The 22,254-nt window shown below is 33.6% G+C and overlaps 3 protein-coding genes across 3 annotated transcripts; 2 read left to right on the forward strand and 1 right to left on the reverse strand.

The window, feature by feature from the left end:
- The first annotated feature begins 62 nt into the window (after positions 1-62).
- On the forward strand, positions 63-3,433 carry LOC110997122 (growth hormone-regulated TBC protein 1-A). The gene is made up of 6 exons (XM_022265112.2): positions 63-334; positions 416-600; positions 758-1,024; positions 1,291-1,473; positions 1,949-2,202; positions 2,404-3,433. Exons 1-6 carry the CDS (start codon positions 315-317, stop codon positions 2,509-2,511), a joined length of 1,017 nt encoding a protein of 338 aa, XP_022120804.1. The 5' UTR covers positions 63-314; the 3' UTR covers positions 2,512-3,433.
- Positions 3,434-3,520: 87 nt separating this feature from the next.
- LOC110997123 (mitochondrial import inner membrane translocase subunit TIM14) lies at positions 3,521-4,534 on the reverse strand. The gene is made up of 3 exons (XM_022265113.2): positions 4,298-4,534; positions 3,973-4,212; positions 3,521-3,717 (listed from the first exon to the last, which is right to left on the reverse strand). Exons 1-3 carry the CDS (start codon positions 4,298-4,300, stop codon positions 3,601-3,603), a joined length of 360 nt encoding a protein of 119 aa, XP_022120805.1. The 5' UTR covers positions 4,301-4,534; the 3' UTR covers positions 3,521-3,600.
- A 437-nt stretch (positions 4,535-4,971) lies between these two features.
- On the forward strand, positions 4,972-22,029 carry LOC110997128 (importin-5). The gene is made up of 17 exons (XM_022265119.2): positions 4,972-5,114; positions 5,495-5,728; positions 6,137-6,279; positions 6,376-6,577; positions 6,867-6,992; positions 7,229-7,440; positions 8,424-8,655; positions 9,555-9,698; positions 10,232-10,351; positions 10,895-11,090; positions 12,681-12,833; positions 13,557-13,730; positions 15,168-15,472; positions 16,177-16,317; positions 17,033-17,553; positions 20,966-21,179; positions 21,310-22,029. The coding sequence occupies exons 1-17, from the start codon at positions 5,034-5,036 to the stop codon at positions 21,391-21,393; spliced, it is 3,282 nt and encodes a 1,093-aa protein (XP_022120811.1). The 5' UTR covers positions 4,972-5,033; the 3' UTR covers positions 21,394-22,029.
- Positions 22,030-22,254: the final 225 nt, after the last annotated feature.

The raw sequence follows: 22,254 nt of genomic DNA on the forward strand, positions 1-22,254 counted from the left end.
TAGGATCTAATCAGTTTGGAGGGGATTTCTGCGTTTGTGTTAATATCTGCTTGACTTGGTAATTGTTATAGTAGTAAATAGAATTTAGCAGTTAGCTGTAGTCTGTAATATTGAGCGACGATTGGGAGGCGACTATTTTTAATTTCATATTTTAATATTTATAATTTTTGGGCTTGTACATAATTTTGGAAGTTAAAAGTGATAAATTATTAAGTGCATCGGACAGAAATAAAATGTATAATATTTTTCAAGTATGTGAACAAGAGAAAATGCAAGTTGTATGTGCTTAATTTGTATTAATCACACTCAAAACTATGGCTCAGTCAAATTTTAGGTACATTTTTAGTTTTTTACAAAATTTATCTTTACAGGCAATATAATGCTATGAAATTAATTTCTAATTTTTATATTGTAGTGCCGTTGATGAGTATGGGTTTGAAAGACACGAAGATTTTGACTACGCGAGCTATGAAGACTTCATGTCTGTATATCTCAAGGTATTGGCCTCGAGAGCGCATAAATGGTCTACAATGCTTGGTGAAGGAAAGTCGGTCAAACGCACGAACACTATTAAAAGATATGTACGTAAAGGAATACCAAGTAAGTTTAAAAATCTACTTAACATATTTATAAATTGTTTCTATTTTGATGATTGTAAATATTTGATTAGTTTGGTGATATTCTCCTGATGTTCATCTCAACATTCTGCATTGCTCTGGCAATGTTTATAAAGTACCTTATAATTAACTACCTTCAGGTGAACACCGTCCATCAGTATGGATGGCAATCTCAGAAGCAGACAAAATGCGAGATCTAGCTCCTGACCTGTACCATAAAATCTTAGACAGCCCTTTTGAGAAGGAGTTAGTTGATCTTGTGAAAACAGATTTACCACGGACATTTCCAGATAACATTTATTTCACCAAGGAAGCAAACCACCAAACACATTTATTTAATGTGCTTATTGCTTATGCCCATAATAATAGAGTTGTTGGATATTGTCAAGGATTAAACTATATTGCTGGTATGTAGCTAAATATTTTATAATTGTTGTTCTATAAGAATATAAATTGTGTTATCTCTTAACATAATGTGATTAAACATATTACATAAGTTGATATTTAATATGAATCATACTTACACAAGTAGTGAGCAAATTAAGGATCAATAGGGATTAATTAGTAAATGTAGTATATAATTAAGTAATGATTGTTTCATCATGACATTAATTTATTAGAAAAGTCCTTTTCTTTACTTGAATACAAAAATACTCAACTCAACACTTTTAAGGTCTATTGTTGCTGGCTACAAAAAGTGAAGAAACTTCATTCTGGCTGCTCAAAGTATTGGTGGAAAAAATACTTCCTGATTACTACACAAAGACTATGGACGGTCTCATCGTTGACATTGAAGTGTTATCTGAATTGGTAAAGTTCAAGGCACCTGATGTACACCAACATGTGATTAACTTAGGTATTGATTGACATATAAGTTATATATCAAATAATCCTGTGTCTTGTGAGCTGTTACTTTATCATATGCATGAAGAAATCTTATTTTGTTATCTCTTTTATCTAAGTTTATTGATTAATTTCCAATGTTGATACTAAATAGTTGTGGTAATCACTGTCATAAAATTGTGATTTCTTACTGTGTGTATGAGATATTATGATAATATTAAATACATATTTTAACTTGATTTAACAGTTTAGGAATGACTTAATTCCTAAAGCAAGAGATTTCTGCAATATCCATAAAGGGCATAAAACAATTATAGATTATCAGTAATAGTGTGGGTTTTAACGGTTTAGTAGGTTTTTGAAATTTAATAATAAAATATAGTAATTGTGCTTAAAGAAGTCGCATAAATGTTGCTTGAATACATGAAGTATACATGCACAGTAAAAGACAGCCTGTTCTATCTAAATGTATGAATATCTATTTTCAGGTTTACCTTGGGCAGTTATTACTACAAAGTGGTTTGTTTGTCTCTTTGCTGAAGTGTTACCAATAGAGACAGTCCTCAGGATTTGGGACTGTCTATTTTATGAGGGCTCAAAGATTTTGTTCCGAGTTTGCATTACATTGATCAAAACAAATAAAGATGCTATTATGGCTTGCAATGACTTTACATCTTTAGCTGAGTGTTTTAAAGCCATTGTTAAAAATGCCAGTGCATTACACTGTCATGAGTTTATGCAGGTAAGATCATTTAAAATTTAGTTGTTCTTTATAGTATTTTTGTCTTACCTATCCTTTTCATAAAGTAAATCATAAATGTTACCATGCAGTATTGAAGTCGGTCAAATGATTAAATTAATCAAAAGCATTGTCCATGTTGGCATTTTGTAAATTACAAAAGATAGTAGTAATAACAAACTTAAGTATTTTTTTTCTTTTCAGTCAATATTCAAAGTACCTGGAACCCTTTCAAATGCTACTATTATCAAATTACGTGCTCGCTTCGCGAAACAGCGCCGAGAACAACAGCAGAGGGAGCCACCACGATGAACAAATTTTAATAAACTTGATCTCTAAAAGTACCAAATGATGTTCTATTTAATCTTTTGCAAAAATTGGCCGTGACAGGTCATTAATGAATTTCATTTTTATTGAGATTCTAAGCTTCTGTTGTGAAAGAAATAAGACTTAACATGACACAAAACATTGTTACATTTCTCGCAATGTTGATAGAAATCAATCTTGAATAAGAAAGATTTCTATGATTTATTACCTTTTTGGGTATGCTTTAAACTTATTTTTAATGTATACTGTATTTGATGGTACATATTGATTTTGAAAGTTATTTAGTCTTATGCTAGGAATAATAATTTATTTGAGTGAGACAGTTATTTTTAAGCAATAAATAAGCAAAGCATTGATGGTTTACATAAGCATTTTTGTTAATTTTATTATATAAGGTAAAAACTTTATTAATATTGTATGAGAAATCATTTTTAGCATAATTATTGAAACATCTTATATAGGCCTGATTATTCTTTTTGGATATTAAATTAGGGTTTCTAGTGCTGTTGTTATATAAAAAATATAGTAATAACAACTTTTTGGTGAAGGTTCCTGTTTTATTCAGCTAAAAATACATATATGTATAATTATATATTGTTATAATGATTTGAGTAAAATGTAAAGCTTTGTATAGTGTTTAACACGGGCTAATCAAAGAAAACCTTTATCATATAAGATATGGAAGAATTATTATGTGAAAATGTATAATTCCATTACTAAAAAACTCAACTCAGTTAAACCACAACTTTCAATCAATTCAACATAAATTATATTATTATAATTGTGTACTATGTGCTTTTTTGTCTTGTGTCCCGATTTATTCATGTCAATGATAGATAAATGTCAACTAAGGTTAAAAAAATTCTATATGTACAGATATATTTCAAAAATATATTAATGTTCAAGATTTTTTTTTTTTAATTAATTTAATTTCTCCCAGCATCAAGCAACAATTTAGAGCACCTGTTTTGCCTTCCGAATGTCGATGAAAACCTTTTTATTTTTATTAATTAATCTTTTATTAAAACAAACATTTTAAACTACTATTATACATTGCAACATTACACAGGGGATTTATGATTTTCCACTTTCTAAGAGGTCTTTAGCTTCATTTATTTTAGCCGCTATTAATGGTGACCCTCCTTTATCTGGGTGATTTAGTAACATGATACGTCTATGAGCTTCTCGTATCTGTAAAAGTAAAAATACTAAATTACAGTCAAGTGTTATGAAATTATTTTAAAATTTGTTTGGTTATATGTTTATGGTATTTCATAAAATAAAAAAAGTCCCTAATTATAAAGATATAAGTGCAGGTGTTCTTTAAGCATAATATTCAATGCCATCTTAATAATATATATTTTTAAAATAATGTTCTGCAACATACTGTTTTGCCAGCACTTAAACAATGTCGATTTAATTCTTATGCTTTCATGGTCCAATTACCTTAGATTTATTTGCTGTAGGACTAACTCCTAAGATAAGTGCAGCTTCTCTTTTTGTCATCTTGGGTTCAAAACCTCCTTTGTAGTATTTCGAGTTTGCTAAGCTTTCAGCATCAAATTTAGGTAAATTTTTTACAGCTTCAGCAAATTTCATTGAAGCATTTGGCATTTGCTTAAGTATATATCTCCCAGCATAACCTACTGCAGCCATTCCAAGTCCAGCTAAAATCACTGAACCAGCCTATAATGGGGGTTTTAGAAAATTTTTAATAAACACAAAAGTACATTTTAGAATAAAAATCATATTGCACAACATCCCTACCTACCATTGTTTGTAAATATTCAATAAAAGATTTTAGTTAATTTTCATGTTCAAACTAATATATTTAAATCGTTATAAAGGTGTTCCAAATAATTTGGTTTATAGTGAATTCATAGTTGTCTCCTAGCACACAAATCATAGGTTTTTACGTTTTATTGTTAAAAAAAATATTTGAAGGTTATTAGTTAGCAGGACATTTCAATTTTTACGTACTGATAAATGATAATAGTGAATAACTGAATAGTGATAGTCTCATCACTCAAGACTGTCATTCATGAAGTTTTATGTTGTAAATTTAACGCTCTTGCCGGTTCCTAATCTGTGAAAAAAACCATTTAATTCAAACAGTAAAAACTCCTATTCAATTCGGAGTGACTCCGACACTTAAATATTCCGACGGAGTGTTGTTAGTTGTAGTAACTGAAATGAAAAAAATTCAACTAGTAAAATGAAACCTGCAATACCGTCTTCTTTCTGAATATATAGATAAAAATTTATGGGTAGAAAGTCGACGCTGGCGATAATACTACAGTTTAAAGTTTTAAAATTCAGTTTTATTAAAAGTTCAGGGTCAAGAGTTCTTTAGACATAAAAGTACTGAATCCTTAATTTGAAAAAGAAAAAATTTGAAAACCGGTTACCGGTTTTCATAAGCCGATAAGACTGGCACAAAATCTTCAAGTATAGTGACGGGTAGCTAAAATTAAAAAAAAAACTGGCCTTTTTCAAAGTGCTACAACATGGCAGGCGATCAGGCGCAGTTTTATAATTTACTAATTACATTATTATCACCAGATAATGACGTACGAACACAAGCAGAAGTAAGTAATTATTATTATGTAAATTATATATTATTTTGTATAAAATTCCGCTATGTAAAGAGTATTATATTAAAAGTTTGCCTCGTGTCAAAACGTGGTCATGGAGGATCTCCGGTTTATTTTTTTTTATAAAATTTAAACACGTTCTACGCTAAATAATGTGAACACGCGGCTATAATAACTAATTATATAGTATATATTGTATAAAATCTCAAATTTAGTAACAATTACTATTTCAGGATTGTGGTAATGACCATGTGCTATTTTAGGTTTTAATGATGTTGCGCCGAATTTTAACAATGTAAATTACATTAATGATTTTATTGCAATGAAACGGACTGATTTCTATAAATAAATGTTCTTATTTTTTTGTGTCTTAGGAAGCCTACAATAATATATCAACAGAAACGAAGGTAGTATTCTTAGTGGGTGCCATCCAAAATGCAGACCTTGCAGAAGAAGCCCGACAAACAGCAGCTGTATTGCTGCGGAGATTACTTAGTGCAGAGTTCTTTGAGTTCTTCCCCAAATTGCCCTTTGAGCAACAAGCAATGCTTAGGGAACAGTTATTGCTCACTCTACAAATGGATGTTAGTCAGCAGTTGAGACGCAAGGTGTGTATTTTAAATATATATATATATAATGTTTTTATTTATTATAAAAGAATTATCTGCTAATAGCATAAGACTATAATTAATATATAAAAGACAAAGTATACATAAAAAGGTAATGTTTTGTTTAAGCTTACTTCTTTTTGTGGCTTGTCTAATTTGAAATAATTTAGTCACTGCATTATTGAAGTATAAAGATGTGACTCATACTGTGATGTTAATGTTTGTACTCTGATTAGATTGATTAGTAATTATCGACTATCAACCAAGGATTGATGCATATATATATTTTGTTTTGGTCATATATACATTTTTGTTTACTGAAAATAGGACAAAAAAGGAACAAAGTAAAAAAATATAACAGTCATTAAGACCTTAGCTTTAAAATTAATTAATGCAATTTTTTTGTAGATTTGTGATGTAGTATCAGAATTAGCCAGGAACCATCTTGATGATGATGGTGTCAACCAGTGGCCAGAGTTTCTTCAGTTTATGTTTAACTGTGCCAATGCACAGGATTCAAACATCAAGGAGGCTGGCATCAGAATGTTTACGTTAGTAAAAGCTGATATTTACACATGACATGACGAGATTATAGTTAATTGAATAAAAAAGTTATGATTGATATTAAAGATTTATATCTGGTTTAGATCTGTGCCTGGAGTTTTTGGCAATCAACAGACAGAAAACCTTGATTTCATCAAGAGGATGCTTCTCTCAGCACTGCAACCGTCAGAATCTGAAGCACTGCGTATGCAAGCCGTGAAGGCAGTGGGTGCCTTCATCTTGCTCCATGACAAGGAACCCACCATTCAGAAATACCTAGCTGATCTACTGCTGCCATTTATGCAGGTTTAACTTACTATTTTTGCTATTTTTTTGCACATACAACTCCTACGTGTACATTTCTTTATGGAATGTATTACTGCCAAGGTGTGCAATATTAAATAGAGGATTTCGCTAACACCAACCTAACAATAGGATGGAGTTTGATAGTAGCCCTCAAGACATTTTTTTAGAGATTTCATGTAGGTACTTGTGATTATTTTAAAACTCGGTAAAATATACATATAACAATTTGAATTTAAAGATACTAATGTTTTTTAAATAAATTTATAACATGCCAATATGTGTTTAACAGACTGTGGTGCAATCTATAGAAAAAGCTGATGACGATGCTGCACTCAAAGTTCTTATAGAACTGGCAGAATCTACACCCAAGTTCCTCAGGCCACAGGTTGAGGCTATTTTCCAAGTCTGCATCAAGGTTAGTTATTTAACTATGAATCATTACAATTTCCACTTATATTTAAACTTTAATGATTTATATTACATTTTGACCATAAATTATTAAATGCTTATAGGTGCAGCATAGAATCTGACATTTTTTGGTCCTACATTTGTATATGCATACTTTTGGCATATCTAATGTTAATGAAAGTCACCTGATTTTTTTTATTTATGAAGTTGGTTAAAACTTTGTTTAATGTGTGTGTGTAATAGCTGTTAAGTGACCAAAACAATGACGACAACTGGAGGCAGCTAGCTCTTGAAGCTTTAGTGACGTTGTGTGAGACTGCCCCAGCCATGGTTCGGAAAGTGGTGCCCAATGCTGTCAAGGTGCTAACCCCTCTCGTACTTGAGATGATGTGTGAACTGGATGATGAACCCGACTGGTCTCTTCAAGATGATGCTGCCGATGATGACAATGAGCAGTAAGTGGCATTAATTCTTTGTTTCTGTTAACTGTAGTATTGATATTTAAAGAAAAACACTTTTTAATGGATTATAGTTATGTATTGTTGTATTTAAACTTATAATTATTTGTACATAAAATTATTACAATTAAAATTATGTACAAATAATTATAAGTTTAAATACAACAATACATAACTATAATCCGTTAAAAAGTGTTTTTCTTTAAATGTGTAAAAGTTAGGTTAATAAAAGACAATACTATGTAGTATTGATAGTTCATCTCTATTTCTTTCAAATTGCAGAAGTAAGACTTTCTTTTTAACAGCAAAAGATTTATGAATACTTATTATTAAGTAAAGTTTGTGGGGTTGTAGGTGGTAATACTGTCTACTGATTTTCCTCTAGTCTACTATATTGTCATACATTTTAGAAAGAAGATTTTATTAAATCAATCAATTAAAATAGACTTGCTAAAGTATGACAAATGTTTAAGAAAAGAAAAATTTTATGGGGTTAATCCTTACTTTTTTCACATAAAATGGGTAAAGTTAATATCTTTTAAAATAGTAAAATTCTTTCTTTGGCTTCATTTAACTAGAATGTAGCCACATAGAATTTTACAAGATTAACATCGAGTTAATTAACATTCTTGCTGTTTTATGCATGGATGTCAGTCCCTTGATGACAAACGATATTTCAGAATTATGTCATATTTCTGTTTATCTACTATTTACTCATACTGTGTAGGCAGATCCTTTTTATCACAAATTATTTATGTATACTTTATTACCTTATTCAAACACATACACAATAAAAATAAAAAACAGGTTACAAAAGTTATAAGACAATGGGTGGCCTTGTCGCTAACAAGTGATTTCTTCCAGGGTAGAGTACAATAAATGCAAAATAATAAACAAAACTCAAAATAACATGTTACTTAATTATCTCAGCAATATCTGTTAAACGTATTGTGTTGTTAATAAAAAGAATATGTTTGCAGGAATTATGTAGCGGCCGAATCTGCGTTGGACCGCATTTGCTGCGGCCTCGGAGGCAAGATCATGCTGGGCCTCATTGTGGGCCAAGTGCCTGAGATGTTGAACTCTGAAGATTGGAAGAGGCGCCATGCAGCCCTGATGGCCGTGTCCTCGGCTGGCGAAGGCTGCCACAAACAGATGGAACAGATGTTGGACCAAGTTGTCTCTGCAGTGCTCAATTATCTGGCGGACCCTGTGAGTATTAAACATTATACACATGTATTGAAACTACAGAGTCTATAATGATACAAGTTTTTTTTGTGTTTATATCCCAACTGACAAATGACTAAACATTATTGCAATTGTGTTTATCTGATTTGAATTTATATTTCTCACTAAATTAATGAGTCAATAGTGGAATGTTCATTTAAGAAAAATAGGCTTAAATGAGCACCACTTAACATCATCAATCTTGCCCTTGGCCTACTAGATCTTTGCAAGCTTTTTCATTATGCTAATTGAGGCCAATTTATTGACATGAGAGTTTTCAAAGATGGCCTATTTTTGTATAACATAATAAGCTGTTTAGAATGAACAATAGTATTTTTTTCTGTGTAAAGTGACTGGCCTTAGATGGCTTATTAGCAGATTGATATTAAAAACAATCTGCCTCCCCGAACTTCTTTTCTCCCTAATGCCAAACCTACTTTTTTAGTACATACCAACATGGAACATAGAGACTGTTCGGTTTATGGAATGAAAACTATATAATTATATAACTGTTATTTTTTAACCTCAGAGTTCCAAGTTATAAATTCTTAACTGACCAATAAAATATAAGACTTTGTGGTAGAGAGAAAATGAGGATTGTATTTTTTTTGTATGCTGTATTAAATTATTTTGTTTGGAAAATAAGAAAAACAATGTTGATGGTTTTTTTAAGTGGCGTCTAAAGGGTGTCCACTTTATCACTTAGGTGTTTGAAAGATCGATAGAAACCGATTCTCAAAGTTACTGAATATACATTTTATAAAAATTACACGTCAGTCGAGCCACTTTGGAGTAGTATGGGAACCAACATTGTGACACGATAATTTTATATATATTAGATGTAGCCATCTTATAGTAGGTAATTTATTTATTAATTATTCCAGCATCCACGTGTGAGATACGCCGCATGTAACGCAGTCGGTCAAATGTCGACTGATTTTGCTCCGGTGTTTGAAAAGAAGTTCCACGACAAAGTTGTTCCCGGTCTACTCATGGTTCTGGATGATAATGCTAACCCACGAGTACAGGTAATTTACCATACTCATATAAAATATTACTTGTATTATGTTTTAAATTATTTTATTTTAACTTTTGGTTATATAATAGACATTGAGCAGTGTTGGCCTAGTGGCAGCGTGCGACTCTCGTACCTGAGGTCGTAGGTTCGATCCCCGGCTGTGTCACAATGGACTTTCTTTCTATTTAACATTTGCTCGAACGGTGAAGGACAACATCGTGAGGAAACCGACATGTCTGACCCAAAAAGTTGACGACGTGTGTCAGGCACTGGAGGCTGATCACCTACTTGCCTATTAGATTTATAAATGATCCTGAAACAGATTCAGAAATCTGAGGTCAAGACCTAAAGTGGTTGTAGCGCCACTGATTTATTTATTTTTATATAATAGACATTATTGTTGCACTAATTAGTTTAAAGTGTAATTTAATAATTTTATGTTAAAAAAAAACAATTTCACCATACAGAAGAATAATAATTAATTTAATACAAAACTCGGATAGGCCATGTTTTTTCTAAATACATATTGATATGATGTCACAGGCCCATGCCGCAGCTGCATTGGTGAACTTCAGTGAAGACTGTCCAAAACCAATCCTCACCCAATATCTGGGACCTCTGATGGATAAGCTGGAGGCAATTCTTACCGCCAAGTTCAAAGAGGTTTGTCGTTTTTTATACTATTTTAAGTTCTAGGAAGTGTATTGAGTAAATTTTTACTCTGCACGCGCACACCGTCACAAAAAAACGACACCCTGCAGTTGGCTATAGTCAAAAATTTAGTTTTTTTTAGTGATATTTAAATAAAGCTAATAATAATAATGCGTTTTAGCTTTTTTCTATTGTTTGTGTCGTTTTTTCTTGAGATTTTTTGAAAAGATTTTTATCTTGTTACGTCAAAGAAGTGTGTACACAAAAAAAATGCGTGTACATTATGAAAACACGCATTTTTTTTGTCGTACACACACTCGACAGTATTTTCTGTACCCAATGTTCGTTTGTGGCCAATTAGCTTAATCTGTTGGTCACTTCCATACCATTGGGAAATTAAATGTGGACTTTGCTCCGTTTCTATCTATTATAGATAGTCATGGATCTCAGTGCGCAGACATTTTTAATTAAAAATTATAATTAAGCTGTTATTTTTATTTCTATTGAAACTTAATCAATTAGCGTTTAATATTTATAGTTTTGTTGGTGTTATAGTTGGTGGAAAAGGGCACAAAACTGGTATTGGAGCAGATTGTGACCACCATAGCATCGGTTGCTGATACGGTGGAGAAAGACTTTGTGCTCTACTATGACCGTCTCATGCCCTGCCTCAAGTACATCATAGCAAATGCCAATACGGAGGAACTGAAACTGCTGCGAGGCAAGACCATCGAATGCGTCAGTCTTATTGGTAAGTTAATTACTTTGGTATTGATTTTTGCTATAAATTTTTTTTTATTCATCTGCAATCAGCCTCTTGGCTTGAACCAGATTTTATGATTCCCAGTCAGTTTTATGGTTGTATGAAGTATATTGTTCTTAATGTGTAGACAACAGTTTTAGTGTAGTGCCTTAATTCAATTAATTTTGTAAGGTTTTTAATTTTTGCTTTATTTTATTTTTATTTAATTATTTTTTTCTGTGTATAAGCTTCATAAAATCAGAATGGTGTATGCGCCTATAATTGGGGTAGCACTAGGCTTGTGTTTGTGTTACATGTATGTATCAGTGTCTACTTTGTTGGTACAATAAATAAATAAATAGACATCCCTTAGTGATAAGAGTTGATAAGATCTGACATGTTTTTTATTGGCCAAAACTGATGTCTTGGTTGACCTGTAGGTAAACACTACAGTTTTTACTTAAATTGTTACATAAAATATATAACAGTATATAAATATTACTATAGAGTGTTTCCTGTATGTGTGAAGATGTCACAATTATAACGAGTAGGTTTAGGTATTCATCTCACTTTTAATCACAATCTACTAGACCCATCAACTCTTGTCTGATGTCTTATCACTATAATACTCCACTGAATACTCTCTCAGACTGCATTCCCTATAACTATATATCTATCTATCTATCTATCCCTATAACTGCCAAAGGTCAAGTTGACAGATGATCTCGATCCAACTCTAGGCATTTTCTGTACTGTGATATTTATGTTTTATAAGTAACAATTCCAATATTACATTTACGATTATATCAATGACGCTGTGTTACTATTGATATTGAATCATGAATCATTGGCGCTACAAACTCTTTAGGCCCTGGCCTCAGATTTCTGAATCTATTATACAGATTATAGATACTAGACTATTGACATTAGTGATTGTTATTGATATTATTTATATACAGTCAAAATCTGTTATAACGACATCAAAAGGCCTGCTCATATTTTTTTGCCAAACCGATAATAGCAACAGCCGATGAAAACTAGTCTAATAGAATTCAATTGGGATCTTTAGTCTGTGTTGTTCTAAACGATGTCGCCGTTAACGGCTTTGACTATAATCACTACATAGTATAAAACAAAGTCGCTTTCTCTGTCCCTATGTCCCTTTGTATGCTTAAATCTTTGAAACTACGCAACGGATTTTGTGCGGTTTTTTTTAATAGATAGAGTGATTCAAGACGAAGGTTTATATGTATAATAACATCCATTAAATAGTGGAAAAGTACTGTTATTTTTGAGGTTTCTAATGTGATGTCGTAAATAATTACATTTTTTCCCGCTTACATTGCAAACGCAAGCTGAACCGTACGAGTTTTATGAAAATAATGCACTAAGTATTATACACACTGAAAAGGTATACAGAAAAGTCCGTGATGGTATATTTCTATCTCTTATGGATAACCCACATTTTTATATACAACGTTCACAGATTTTCTGTAGTGTCTAGTATATTATAAATGATACAATTATTGGTAAAATAATTGTTAAATGTGCTTCAGTAGATTGTGTGGTAGATATTAATGGATAAACATTTTTTTTTAGGACTCGCGGTGGGTGAGGAGAAATTCATGGCAGATGCCTCTGAGGTGATGGACCTTCTGCTGAAGACGCACACTGATGGAGAAGCCTTGCCAGCTGACGACCCGCAGACCTCCTATCTCATATCTGCCTGGTCTAGGATCTGCAAAATTATGGGTGAGCTTTTTCTATCTTCTTTTTGTTTGTGTGTCTTTTTAGAGGATTATTTTTCAATACAGTTTAGAACATACCGGTTATATTGACCTAAATCAAAGGTCACGGCTGAATTATTAAGTAGGTTCTTATTAATAATGTCATCGGCTGTTACAATTTTGCATATAAAAATTAAAAATACTGGAGACTAAATAAAACAATAATTTAGGAAGTAATTAGTATCGAATTCTAGATAATATGACAAATTATATTAATAGAGTATAAACGCAATCCGAAGCTATTTTAATGTAGAAGGTTTATTTTATTTTATTTTATTGTGTAATTATCTTATCTTTAGTTGATGTTTTTAATTGTATTTTTTTTAGCATAACTTATGTTTACATATAATGTCATACATATTAGATATAAGATTTTATAAAATTATCAGTAGATTTAGTAATATGTATTATGTTGTAGACTTAATAAATAAATTTAATTAAATAACTACAATAATTAAGACTTAACTAAATATGAAAATTTAATCGGCCTGATATGAGATGTGTGATCAATGGTCCATAGTATAGACTTATTACTAGTTAGAATTGACTGGTCCGATGTGAGGTATCCGTATGTACATTTCCGTTGATAATGATGCGGAGCAAATTAGTGCAATGAAATATGTAACATGCATCTTAATCATGTGTTGCATCAATATTATTTGTAACAATTGTTAATAAATATCTTCAGGCAAGAAGTTTGCTCAGTACTTACCCATGGTGATGGAACCGGTGATGAGAACTGCAGCGATCAAGCCTGAAGTAGCACTACTTGATAACGAAGACCTGGATACTATTGAAGGGGACCTCGACTGGCATTTTGTCTCACTTGGGGAACAACAGAACTTTGGCATCAAGACTGCAGGTGAGAATTTCTATTTTTTTTTATAGAACAGGGGCCTCACCTGATGTTAAGTGATACCGCCGCCCATGGACACTCGATGCCAGATGGCTCGCGAGTGCGTTGCCGGTCTTTTAATAATTTGTACGCTGTTTTCATGAAGAACCCTAAGTCGAATTGGTTTGGAAATACCAATTCGATGATTAACAGTTAGTAAAATGTTAATCTTAAATTTATATTATGTTCGCATTTTTGTTTGGTTCTTATTACTACCCCAAAGCATATTAACTTTTTCATACTTTTGTTAGTATTTTGTTAATTATGAAGGATGTTTTACTTTACAACGCGCTTTGTACGGTCTAAGTAGCTACGGTAGAACTTACCCGACTTATCTCAACCAAATATATAAACTCCAAATACGAATCGTCAACCACGTCGTATCGAGAAATGTGCTCGACTCATATAAAAATGAAGAAAGGGGATTTTTTAAACAAACTGCCAATAAAAGTAAAGAAATGTCTTCTAGTCGAGCATTTTTTTCGAGATGACATAAAAAAATGTGTGGAGCATGACGTACAGACTCGGCTCTGTACATCGAGAGCGTACAACGTATATGGAGAGAGAACGTTGCGGTATTTGCTACCGCGGCTAATAAATAGTCTACCAAATCACTACATAGTATAAAACAAAGTCGCTTTCTCTGTCCCTATGTCCCTTTGTATGCTTAAATCTTTGAAACTACGCAACGGATTTTGTGCGGTTTTTTTTAATAGATAGAGTGATTCAAGACGAAGGTTTATATGTATAATAACATCCATTAAATAATGGAGAAGTACTGTTATTTTTGAGGTTTCTAATGTGATGTCGTAAATAATTACATTTTTTCCGCTTACATTGCAAACGCAGGCTGAACCCTACGAGTTTTATCAAAATAATGCACTAAGTATTGTTCACATTGAAAAGGTCTACAGAAAAGTCCCTGATGGTATATGTCTATCTCTTATGGATAACCCACAATAACTTTTTTTGTCATTTACTTTTTATGACAAATAATGGCTAATTTTCGAAGCGATTTTAACCAATACAGCATTAATCCTGAACCAATTAAATACCTTGAGTACATTGTTCATTTAATATAGATCTATACAACCCATTACAGCTTATTTAGCAGCGATCGAACGCGTATATTATCGGAGCTTTCCAGCGACGGAAATAACAATACATAATAAAAACCTGCTTTTCATCAGCATTGCACCTGTGCGAAGCTGGGGCGGATCACTAGTAAACTCTAAATTAAAAAAAACTATTTTAACATGCATTTGTCGCGCTCCTAAACAAGACTGCTTTGGTTACATTAATACAAACCACAGCGGTTTTCTAACGTAACATTTTGTTATATATTATGTCAAATAAAGAGATAGAAAAAGAATTGATTTAGAACGAACTTTCGACGCTTTCCAGGCCTGGAAGACAAGGCCTCTGCCTGTGAGATGCTGGTCTGCTACGCGCGCGAGCTGAAGGAAGCCTTCGCCGAGTACGCGGAGCACGTGGTGAATCTGATGGTGCCGATGCTGAAGTTCTACTTCCACGAGAACGTGAGGATGTCGGCCGCGGAATCACTGCCCTATCTGCTCGAGTGCGCCAAAATAAAAGGCCCCCAGTACATACAGGGTATGTGGGCGTACATCTTGCCCGAGCTGCTCAAGGCTATCGACTCGGAGCCCGAGCAGGAGGTGCAAATTGAGCTGCTCAACAGTCTGGCGAAGGTACTTATTTGCCACTTACACTATGGTACAAAAATATAGTGAGTGAACCGACATCCATTTTACATAATATCTAAATGTATATGGTTACTGTATGGTCATACTCTGACCAACATTTTTAGACATGGACAACATTTATCAATAACAATAATCAAAGAAAAACAATAAAAAATATAAATAATTTAAATAAATTCTCATTCGACTCGTTTCAAGTGTGTAATGTCATAATTGGATGTAATAAATACCTAAAAGAAAGAAAAAGTTACCAGTTAACGTAATGCAATCTTGTGTAAAGGTGTATAATAAAATTAACAAAAATGTAAATTAAATTATAATAATAACTAGCAGACTCGGCCATGCGTTGCTTTGGCTAAGGTTTTTGTTATATTACATAGTAAGCTATTCAAGGGAAACGGTAGGAGAACTTATGTGAAAGGTAGATAGCTTATATGAACCGTTAGTTCTTTAAACACAGCGACAAATAATAAACAAATAATTTGCTATGTAATTAAAGATCTAAGCTATCCCTCTTAAGTTGGACCATACTGCTCACGGTGTGCCAATTGTATTTAAAATCGGTTAAGTAGTTTAGGAGTCCATCGCGGACAAACATTATATATATTAAGATTTGTTAATAAGTAGGTAAATAATTTTCTTGTTAAAATTCTTGTTTACACTTAACTTAAATATGAATGTGTTTGTGACAGTGTATCGAGGTGCTGGGTACCGGCTGCCTGTCTGAAGAGTCCATGGCAGAAGTTCTTCGTATTCTGAACAAACTGCTCACGGAGCACTTCGAACGCGCCACCGAAAGACGACAGAAGCGAGCTGATGAGGACTATGATGAGGTAAGCAATATATATGTCAACTTAATAATTGTGATTCGCCTATATGTTACGCCAAATATATAGAAAATTATGTTTATTCATTATAAGCCTTTATTCAGACAATAAATTACTTAATCTTGAATATACCTACCTGTTTAGTATTGAAAAAAATTTAATAAAGTTGAATATTTTCTATATGTCTGTTTCACAATATATGGATGAGTAACTTAATAGCAATGCAACACACAAGATAAATGTTCCGATAAAGAAACTTCGCGTTTCATGATGTGAAACGAAACAATGGTGTTTTTCCTACCAATATGTTAAATAGCTTATTTGGAAATTTGGACCACAAAAGACTGGACAATCACATGTCAAAATTTACATACATACGAAAATATAAAAAGCGGTGTCGTCCCTAAAACATGTCGACACGACCAGCGAAATCAGGTAGATAAAATAAAACAGTGTTAATACAAAAATAACCATAAATTCAAAAATAAAAACTATAAAGAATTAAACTATTAGAACCAAGAAAAGAAATTATTATACCAAGCTTATCCAGTCAATGTGAAACACACTCTTAACTTGACACCCATGTCTGTTTGCCTTTCGTTGGCAATGGCCTCCGATGGCCACCATAGATTTCAGACCTGGACAGGTTCAGACCACCTGCCACGGTTCTTAAATCATGTTTATTGATGCCAGAAATGCAAATAAATAAATACTTTTGCAGGTAGTAGAAGAGCAATTAGCAGACGAAGACAACGAAGACGTATACGGCTTATCTCGCGTCGCAGACGTGCTCCACGCCCTGATGGCCGCCTACCGAGACGCGTTCTACCCTCACCTGGACTCTCTCTTACCGCACCTGGTGCAGCTGTTGGCACCTTCCCGACCTTACGCCGACCGCCAATGGGCCATATGCATCTTCGACGACGTCATCGAATTCGGTGGACCGGCTTGCGTCAAATACCAGGACATCTTCTTGGAGCCGATGCTCAACGGCCTCAGGGAGAGGGAGCCGGAGATCAAGCAGGCGGCGGCCTACGGCTGCGGGGTTTTGGCGCAGTTTGCGGGGCCACAGTTTGCGGCCGCGTGCGCTCGGGCTGTGCCCCTGTTGGCCGCGCTCGTAGCGGAGCCCGACTCTAGATCCGTAGAAAATATCAACGCAACCGAAAACGCGATATCGGCCGTGGCCAAGATCATCAAGTACAACCATTCGCAAATCAACAGGGACGAGATTATCAGGCATTGGTGAGTGGTTTTTTTTTTTTATAGCCAAAGACAAAGGTAAGGGAACAGAATTATTAAAAAAAAACACGTGTGGCACTCTATTGCATAGCATTTTTTATCAACCTATGCAATTATAATTGTTTATTTATGCAGTATTTTTTTGTTTGACTTAATTCAATTTACCAGACTCAGACTAACAAGCCTATATAGTCTGTCTCGTCAGAGAAATGTGACACGCAGTATGCGTTCTGTCCTGCTCTAAAGCATATTGGGCGCACGTTTATTACGTCATAGTGTGTTAGGTTATTTTCGTTACGGAATTTCTTGATTCGGTCGCCGCGCTCAGTGCTTGCGATAAAATCTGCGCAATAGCTTAAAAGAATTTAACATCGAACGAAAATTACATAGTAGAATAAGGGATAGGATCAGCAGGTTATAAAACTATATCTAATACAATATACTACATGTAAAGTAACAACTAAGAACAGTAATTAATTTCATTATTTTGCTCTCAGTGTGTGTGTGTGTGTGTGTGTGTGTTGCTCTCAGCATACAACTACAAGTTTTTTTTTCGACCCCATCCATCCCACGAGTATGTAAGTGCGTGCTCCTATTTCACCATTCCTCCTGCTGATGGAGGGCAAATCTTTGTTTTTAATTTATTTTATTATTCTTTATTACTCAAGATATCATATGGAATATGGTGTAATGGTTGCAGCTCCTTACAAACATCATGTAAAAAAAAAACTAATAGCGATTAAAAAGAGTGGCGGAGAGTTTATTGCCAGTTCTTCTCTTCCGTTCTACGTCCTTGATTTGAGAACTGGCAGTAAATGTAAATTCACAATTAATTTAATTTTTTTGACGTTCATAAGTGTACATTATGTTACCTATATGAATAAATGATTTTTGATTTGAGTAAACTGTTCAAGGGGAACGGTAGAAGAAGTTATGTAAAACGTAGGTACTTTTAACACAGCGCAATCTGTTAGAATTGTATCAAATAATAAACAAATATTTTCAATAAAATAATATTGCGGGTATGAATTGAGATGTATGCTATCCTATCTTTTAAGTTAGATCAAACTGGACACTGTGTGCAAATTTGATTGATATCGGTTCGGTAGTTTAGGAGTCCATACATACAAACAACGATGACATGTATTTATATATATTAAGGTTATATAATTAAAATAATTATTGATTAGTTGATTATTAAATAGAAAACACATTCAAATTATTCTTTGTTTTTTGCGAATAAAATAAAATAATTCACCTAATTTTGAAGGACACTAGTAGTGCCTATTTGTGTAGTGGTTAAAAGTTTCATTTAATTATAAGTAATCTTACAACTTATATACATAGACAATACAGAAACCCAAAACAAACAGATACATTTAAAAATAAATTTATATGAAGGCTTCTATTACTGGTCGGCAGTGAATGTAAAAGTATTTTATTTATACAGTCTTGGATCTTGAACTAGTTTATGGCGAGCGCGGACTATAGATGGGGCCTTTACTTATATTTAGACCTACGTTTGCAGATATACAAAGCTTATACATTGCTGGGTACATTTTTGTGTGTTCATTGATATAGTGCACCAATAACTTTCATTCTATGTGCGCATTTCATTATATTATATATTACATTCGGTTAAGCAAAGCATCGTAAGGAAACCGTTAGCTTGCCTTAGATACAAAAGTAAACGTGTCACCTATTTGCCTAATTAGATTGACCAATATTCATGAAATAGACTCTGAAATCTGAAGCCTAGACCCAAAGCGGTCGTAACGCCACTGATCTTTTTTAACTTTTTTTTTTAACTTTTTTTAAATCTTTTTTTTTAATAAAGACTATTAAGATCAAGGTGTGTTGTTACCAATTGAAAATAAAACAGTTAAGTAATAGTCCTTTTTTAAATCTTTTTTTTAAACTTTTTTTTAAAGAATAAAGCCTATTAAGATCAAGGTGTGTTATCAATTGAAAATAAAACAGTTAATAAGTTAATAGTTTAATGCGATCCATAACTTAGCAGTAGGCGATAAGTTCGTCTTCCGAGCAGGGTTTCATGCAACATTCCATCACGACCTGTCTTTTGGGGCGTCCAAGGCTGTGCGCCCGGCTTAGTTCCAGCCATGGTTGAGGTAACGAAGGCCAGTCGGACCAGTTATTTTGATGCTGTGTCCTCTCGTGCGCCAATGGTCCATACAGAGACCAGTCCCCTCGTTTGTCTGTTTGTATGTTTGTTTCACACACCATTGCCAGCGCCATAGCCAACCTCCTCCCACAGTAAACACCTTGGGCTTCAGTTGCGCTCGCCACGCTGAATACCACCAACAAAACTAGTACTTTCATGTTGCTCACACGGTTGCTTCTCTGATGTGTCTTCCGTGGATTCCACACGGCTGTTATATACCAGTTTTACCTCATAATGAGGGGCTGAATATGCAAAAATTTAGGTGGGCTTGACACCTCATACTCCAATGCTTCTAATGTGAAGTGATAGGTTTATGTAGGCTTTGAGTGAAAGGTCAGAGCCTAAGAATAGAATTAATAGTAAACAATTCTTAGTATTAGACTTGTGAGTAACATAGTTGCAAAAAAGTTTGCTGTGAGGTTATACATATCAGGTATTCAAACAGTCAAAACGCTTGAAAGAAAAATGAAAACTAATATAAAAAGGATTGTTTGGTTTTATAAAACCACGGTAAAAGTGAATCTTTTTTTCACATTATAGACATTTAACTTAAAATTTTATGAATAATATTCCATTAAGGGTATTAAAATCGCTTTATCAATCCTAATTTTATACTTGGAAGATTGGAATGATAATGGGAAATAATAAAAGTAGACTAAGTCTCCAACTAATATTTTTATTGAACTCTTAGAGTGTACGACATACATAATACTTAACAATTGTTTAGATAATATACACATATCTATAACAATTATTTAGATTGCATTTTTGCATTGCGAACTATAGGCGCCGACATATTGGCCTTGGCGGCTATGACGAGCGCCTTTCACTTTATCCCTACTCCGCGGTCGACCGTCACGCGACATGCAACACACAGACGAAAACGTTTGAGAAGATGTAATAAAAGTTTCATTTTAAAAACTAAATAGAACTGAAACTGAGCGTTTGAAACAACAATAAATAATTTCAAATAACTCTCTTTGTCTTCCCGCTTCTTCAAGTACTTCCTCACATCTTTATCTGTGAGGTGGAAAAGATCAATATCCTGATAATTGGTTTTATAGTTCAATACAACCCGACACATTTTAATTTGCAGGTATTTCGACTTTACGAGGCACTATTTTGTGTATCTTGTCTAATAATCTAAGGATATTAAAAGTTGTTAACGATAGAAAATTGGGGCTATCTATCTATCCACCAATTAAGAATAGCGTTAATGATTAATTATTTTAGGCTAACGTGGTTGCCGGTGGTGGAAGCCGCCGACGAAGCGCCTCATGTGTACGGATTGCTGTGTGAGCTGGTGAGCGGCGGACACGCGGCCCTGCACACGCCTGACGCAGTCCCACGCGTCATCGCAATCATAGCGGAGGCCTTCCTGACAGATGTCGTGCCGCACGACGACGCGGTCTTTGCACAGATGGTGGCACTGGTGCGGCAGATACAGGTGATTATACTACTTTGCTCAGACCTGATTGTGTTTAGTAGTGTGGTTATATTATTGTAAAAAGTTTATTTAATTTGTGTTCCTAATTCACTATGTGTAGATGAATTTCTAATGATAATGGTTTTTGCAGAGTAATGCAGAAATGTTCAACTCGTGTCTGATGCAACTGAGCAACGATCACAAGGAAGCTCTTCAACTGGCTCTGTCGACATAGTGGCTCTAGCATCGCTTATTTATTACCTGCATGTCACTCCACGCTCCATCCGCCATGTGTTGCCTTGTGCATTCATACTCGGGCCCAAAATTAAACCGTAGACTGCCTAAATAACAATAATTAACCCTCTGTATCCGTTAAAGAGTTTTATTCGCTCTTCTAGTTAGAAACAATTGAAATTACTATGTAATATTATTTTTTCTTTCTCTCTGAACTCTCCCGGATCTCTGTCGGGCTTAAATATTGCTGTGATATATTTTGTACTAATTTATAGCAGCCATCGTTAAAGTAGCTTCGCCTGGCCACATTTCGATTTCTAAACATATTGTTTGTATTTATATATGTTAACGATGTGAATTGTCCAATTTTTAAGTTGACAGATTATTCCCATAGTTATTGACACTTAATTGCAAAAGAATTTAAGTTTTTAGATAATTGTTGTATTGAGATATGAATTATATACAATTTAACATATTGTGACAAAATTGGACTTTCACATTCCATTTTTTTATTTACCAAGTTGTGCGTTGGGATCTTGGTAGCTGTTTTAAGAAACAATTATATTATTCAATAATATAAAAGAAATATGTAAACATTTCTTTGTGTTTGACCTAAAATAAAAGTTATTGATATTTACATGTGTTTTTTTACTTTGGCAGTATTAGGTTATTTTTAGCCAAAACAAATTTCATTGAGAGTACCCTTAAAATATCTGTTTCATTACGTTAGGACTAGTTATCACAGAATAGATAACCACGAAGCGTTTATCTGACAGCAATGTCAATTTATTACCTGTCGGCTGTCACTGTTCTGAATTCTATGCTGTCTATGGTACATCTAATAGAATTTTGCCAAAGTCTG

This window comes from Pieris rapae, chromosome 23 (genome assembly GCF_905147795.1).
Source record: "Pieris rapae chromosome 23, ilPieRapa1.1, whole genome shotgun sequence".
NCBI lineage: Eukaryota > Metazoa > Arthropoda > Insecta > Lepidoptera > Pieridae > Pieris > Pieris rapae.

Bases quoted from the DNA above. Each gene is read 5' to 3' on its own strand.
- LOC110997122 (XM_022265112.2), top strand. From the start codon at position 315: ATGGCTCAGTCAAATTTTAG. The intron at 335-415 runs GTACATTTTTAG...TTTATATTGTAG, and splicing joins ATGGCTCAGTCAAATTTTAG to TGCCGTTGATGAGTATGGGT. The intron at 1,025-1,290 runs GTATGTAGCTAA...AACACTTTTAAG, and splicing joins AGGATTAAACTATATTGCTG to GTCTATTGTTGCTGGCTACA.
- LOC110997123 (XM_022265113.2), bottom strand. The intron at 3,718-3,972 runs GTAATTGGACCA...TTACTTTTACAG, and splicing joins CTACAGCAAATAAATCTAAG to ATACGAGAAGCTCATAGACG.
- LOC110997128 (XM_022265119.2), top strand. From the start codon at position 5,034: ATGGCAGGCGATCAGGCGCAGTTTTATAATTTACTAATTACATTATTA. The intron at 5,729-6,136 runs GTGTGTATTTTA...ATTTTTTTGTAG, and splicing joins GTCAGCAGTTGAGACGCAAG to ATTTGTGATGTAGTATCAGA. The intron at 21,180-21,309 runs GTGATTATACTA...TGGTTTTTGCAG, and splicing joins CACTGGTGCGGCAGATACAG to AGTAATGCAGAAATGTTCAA.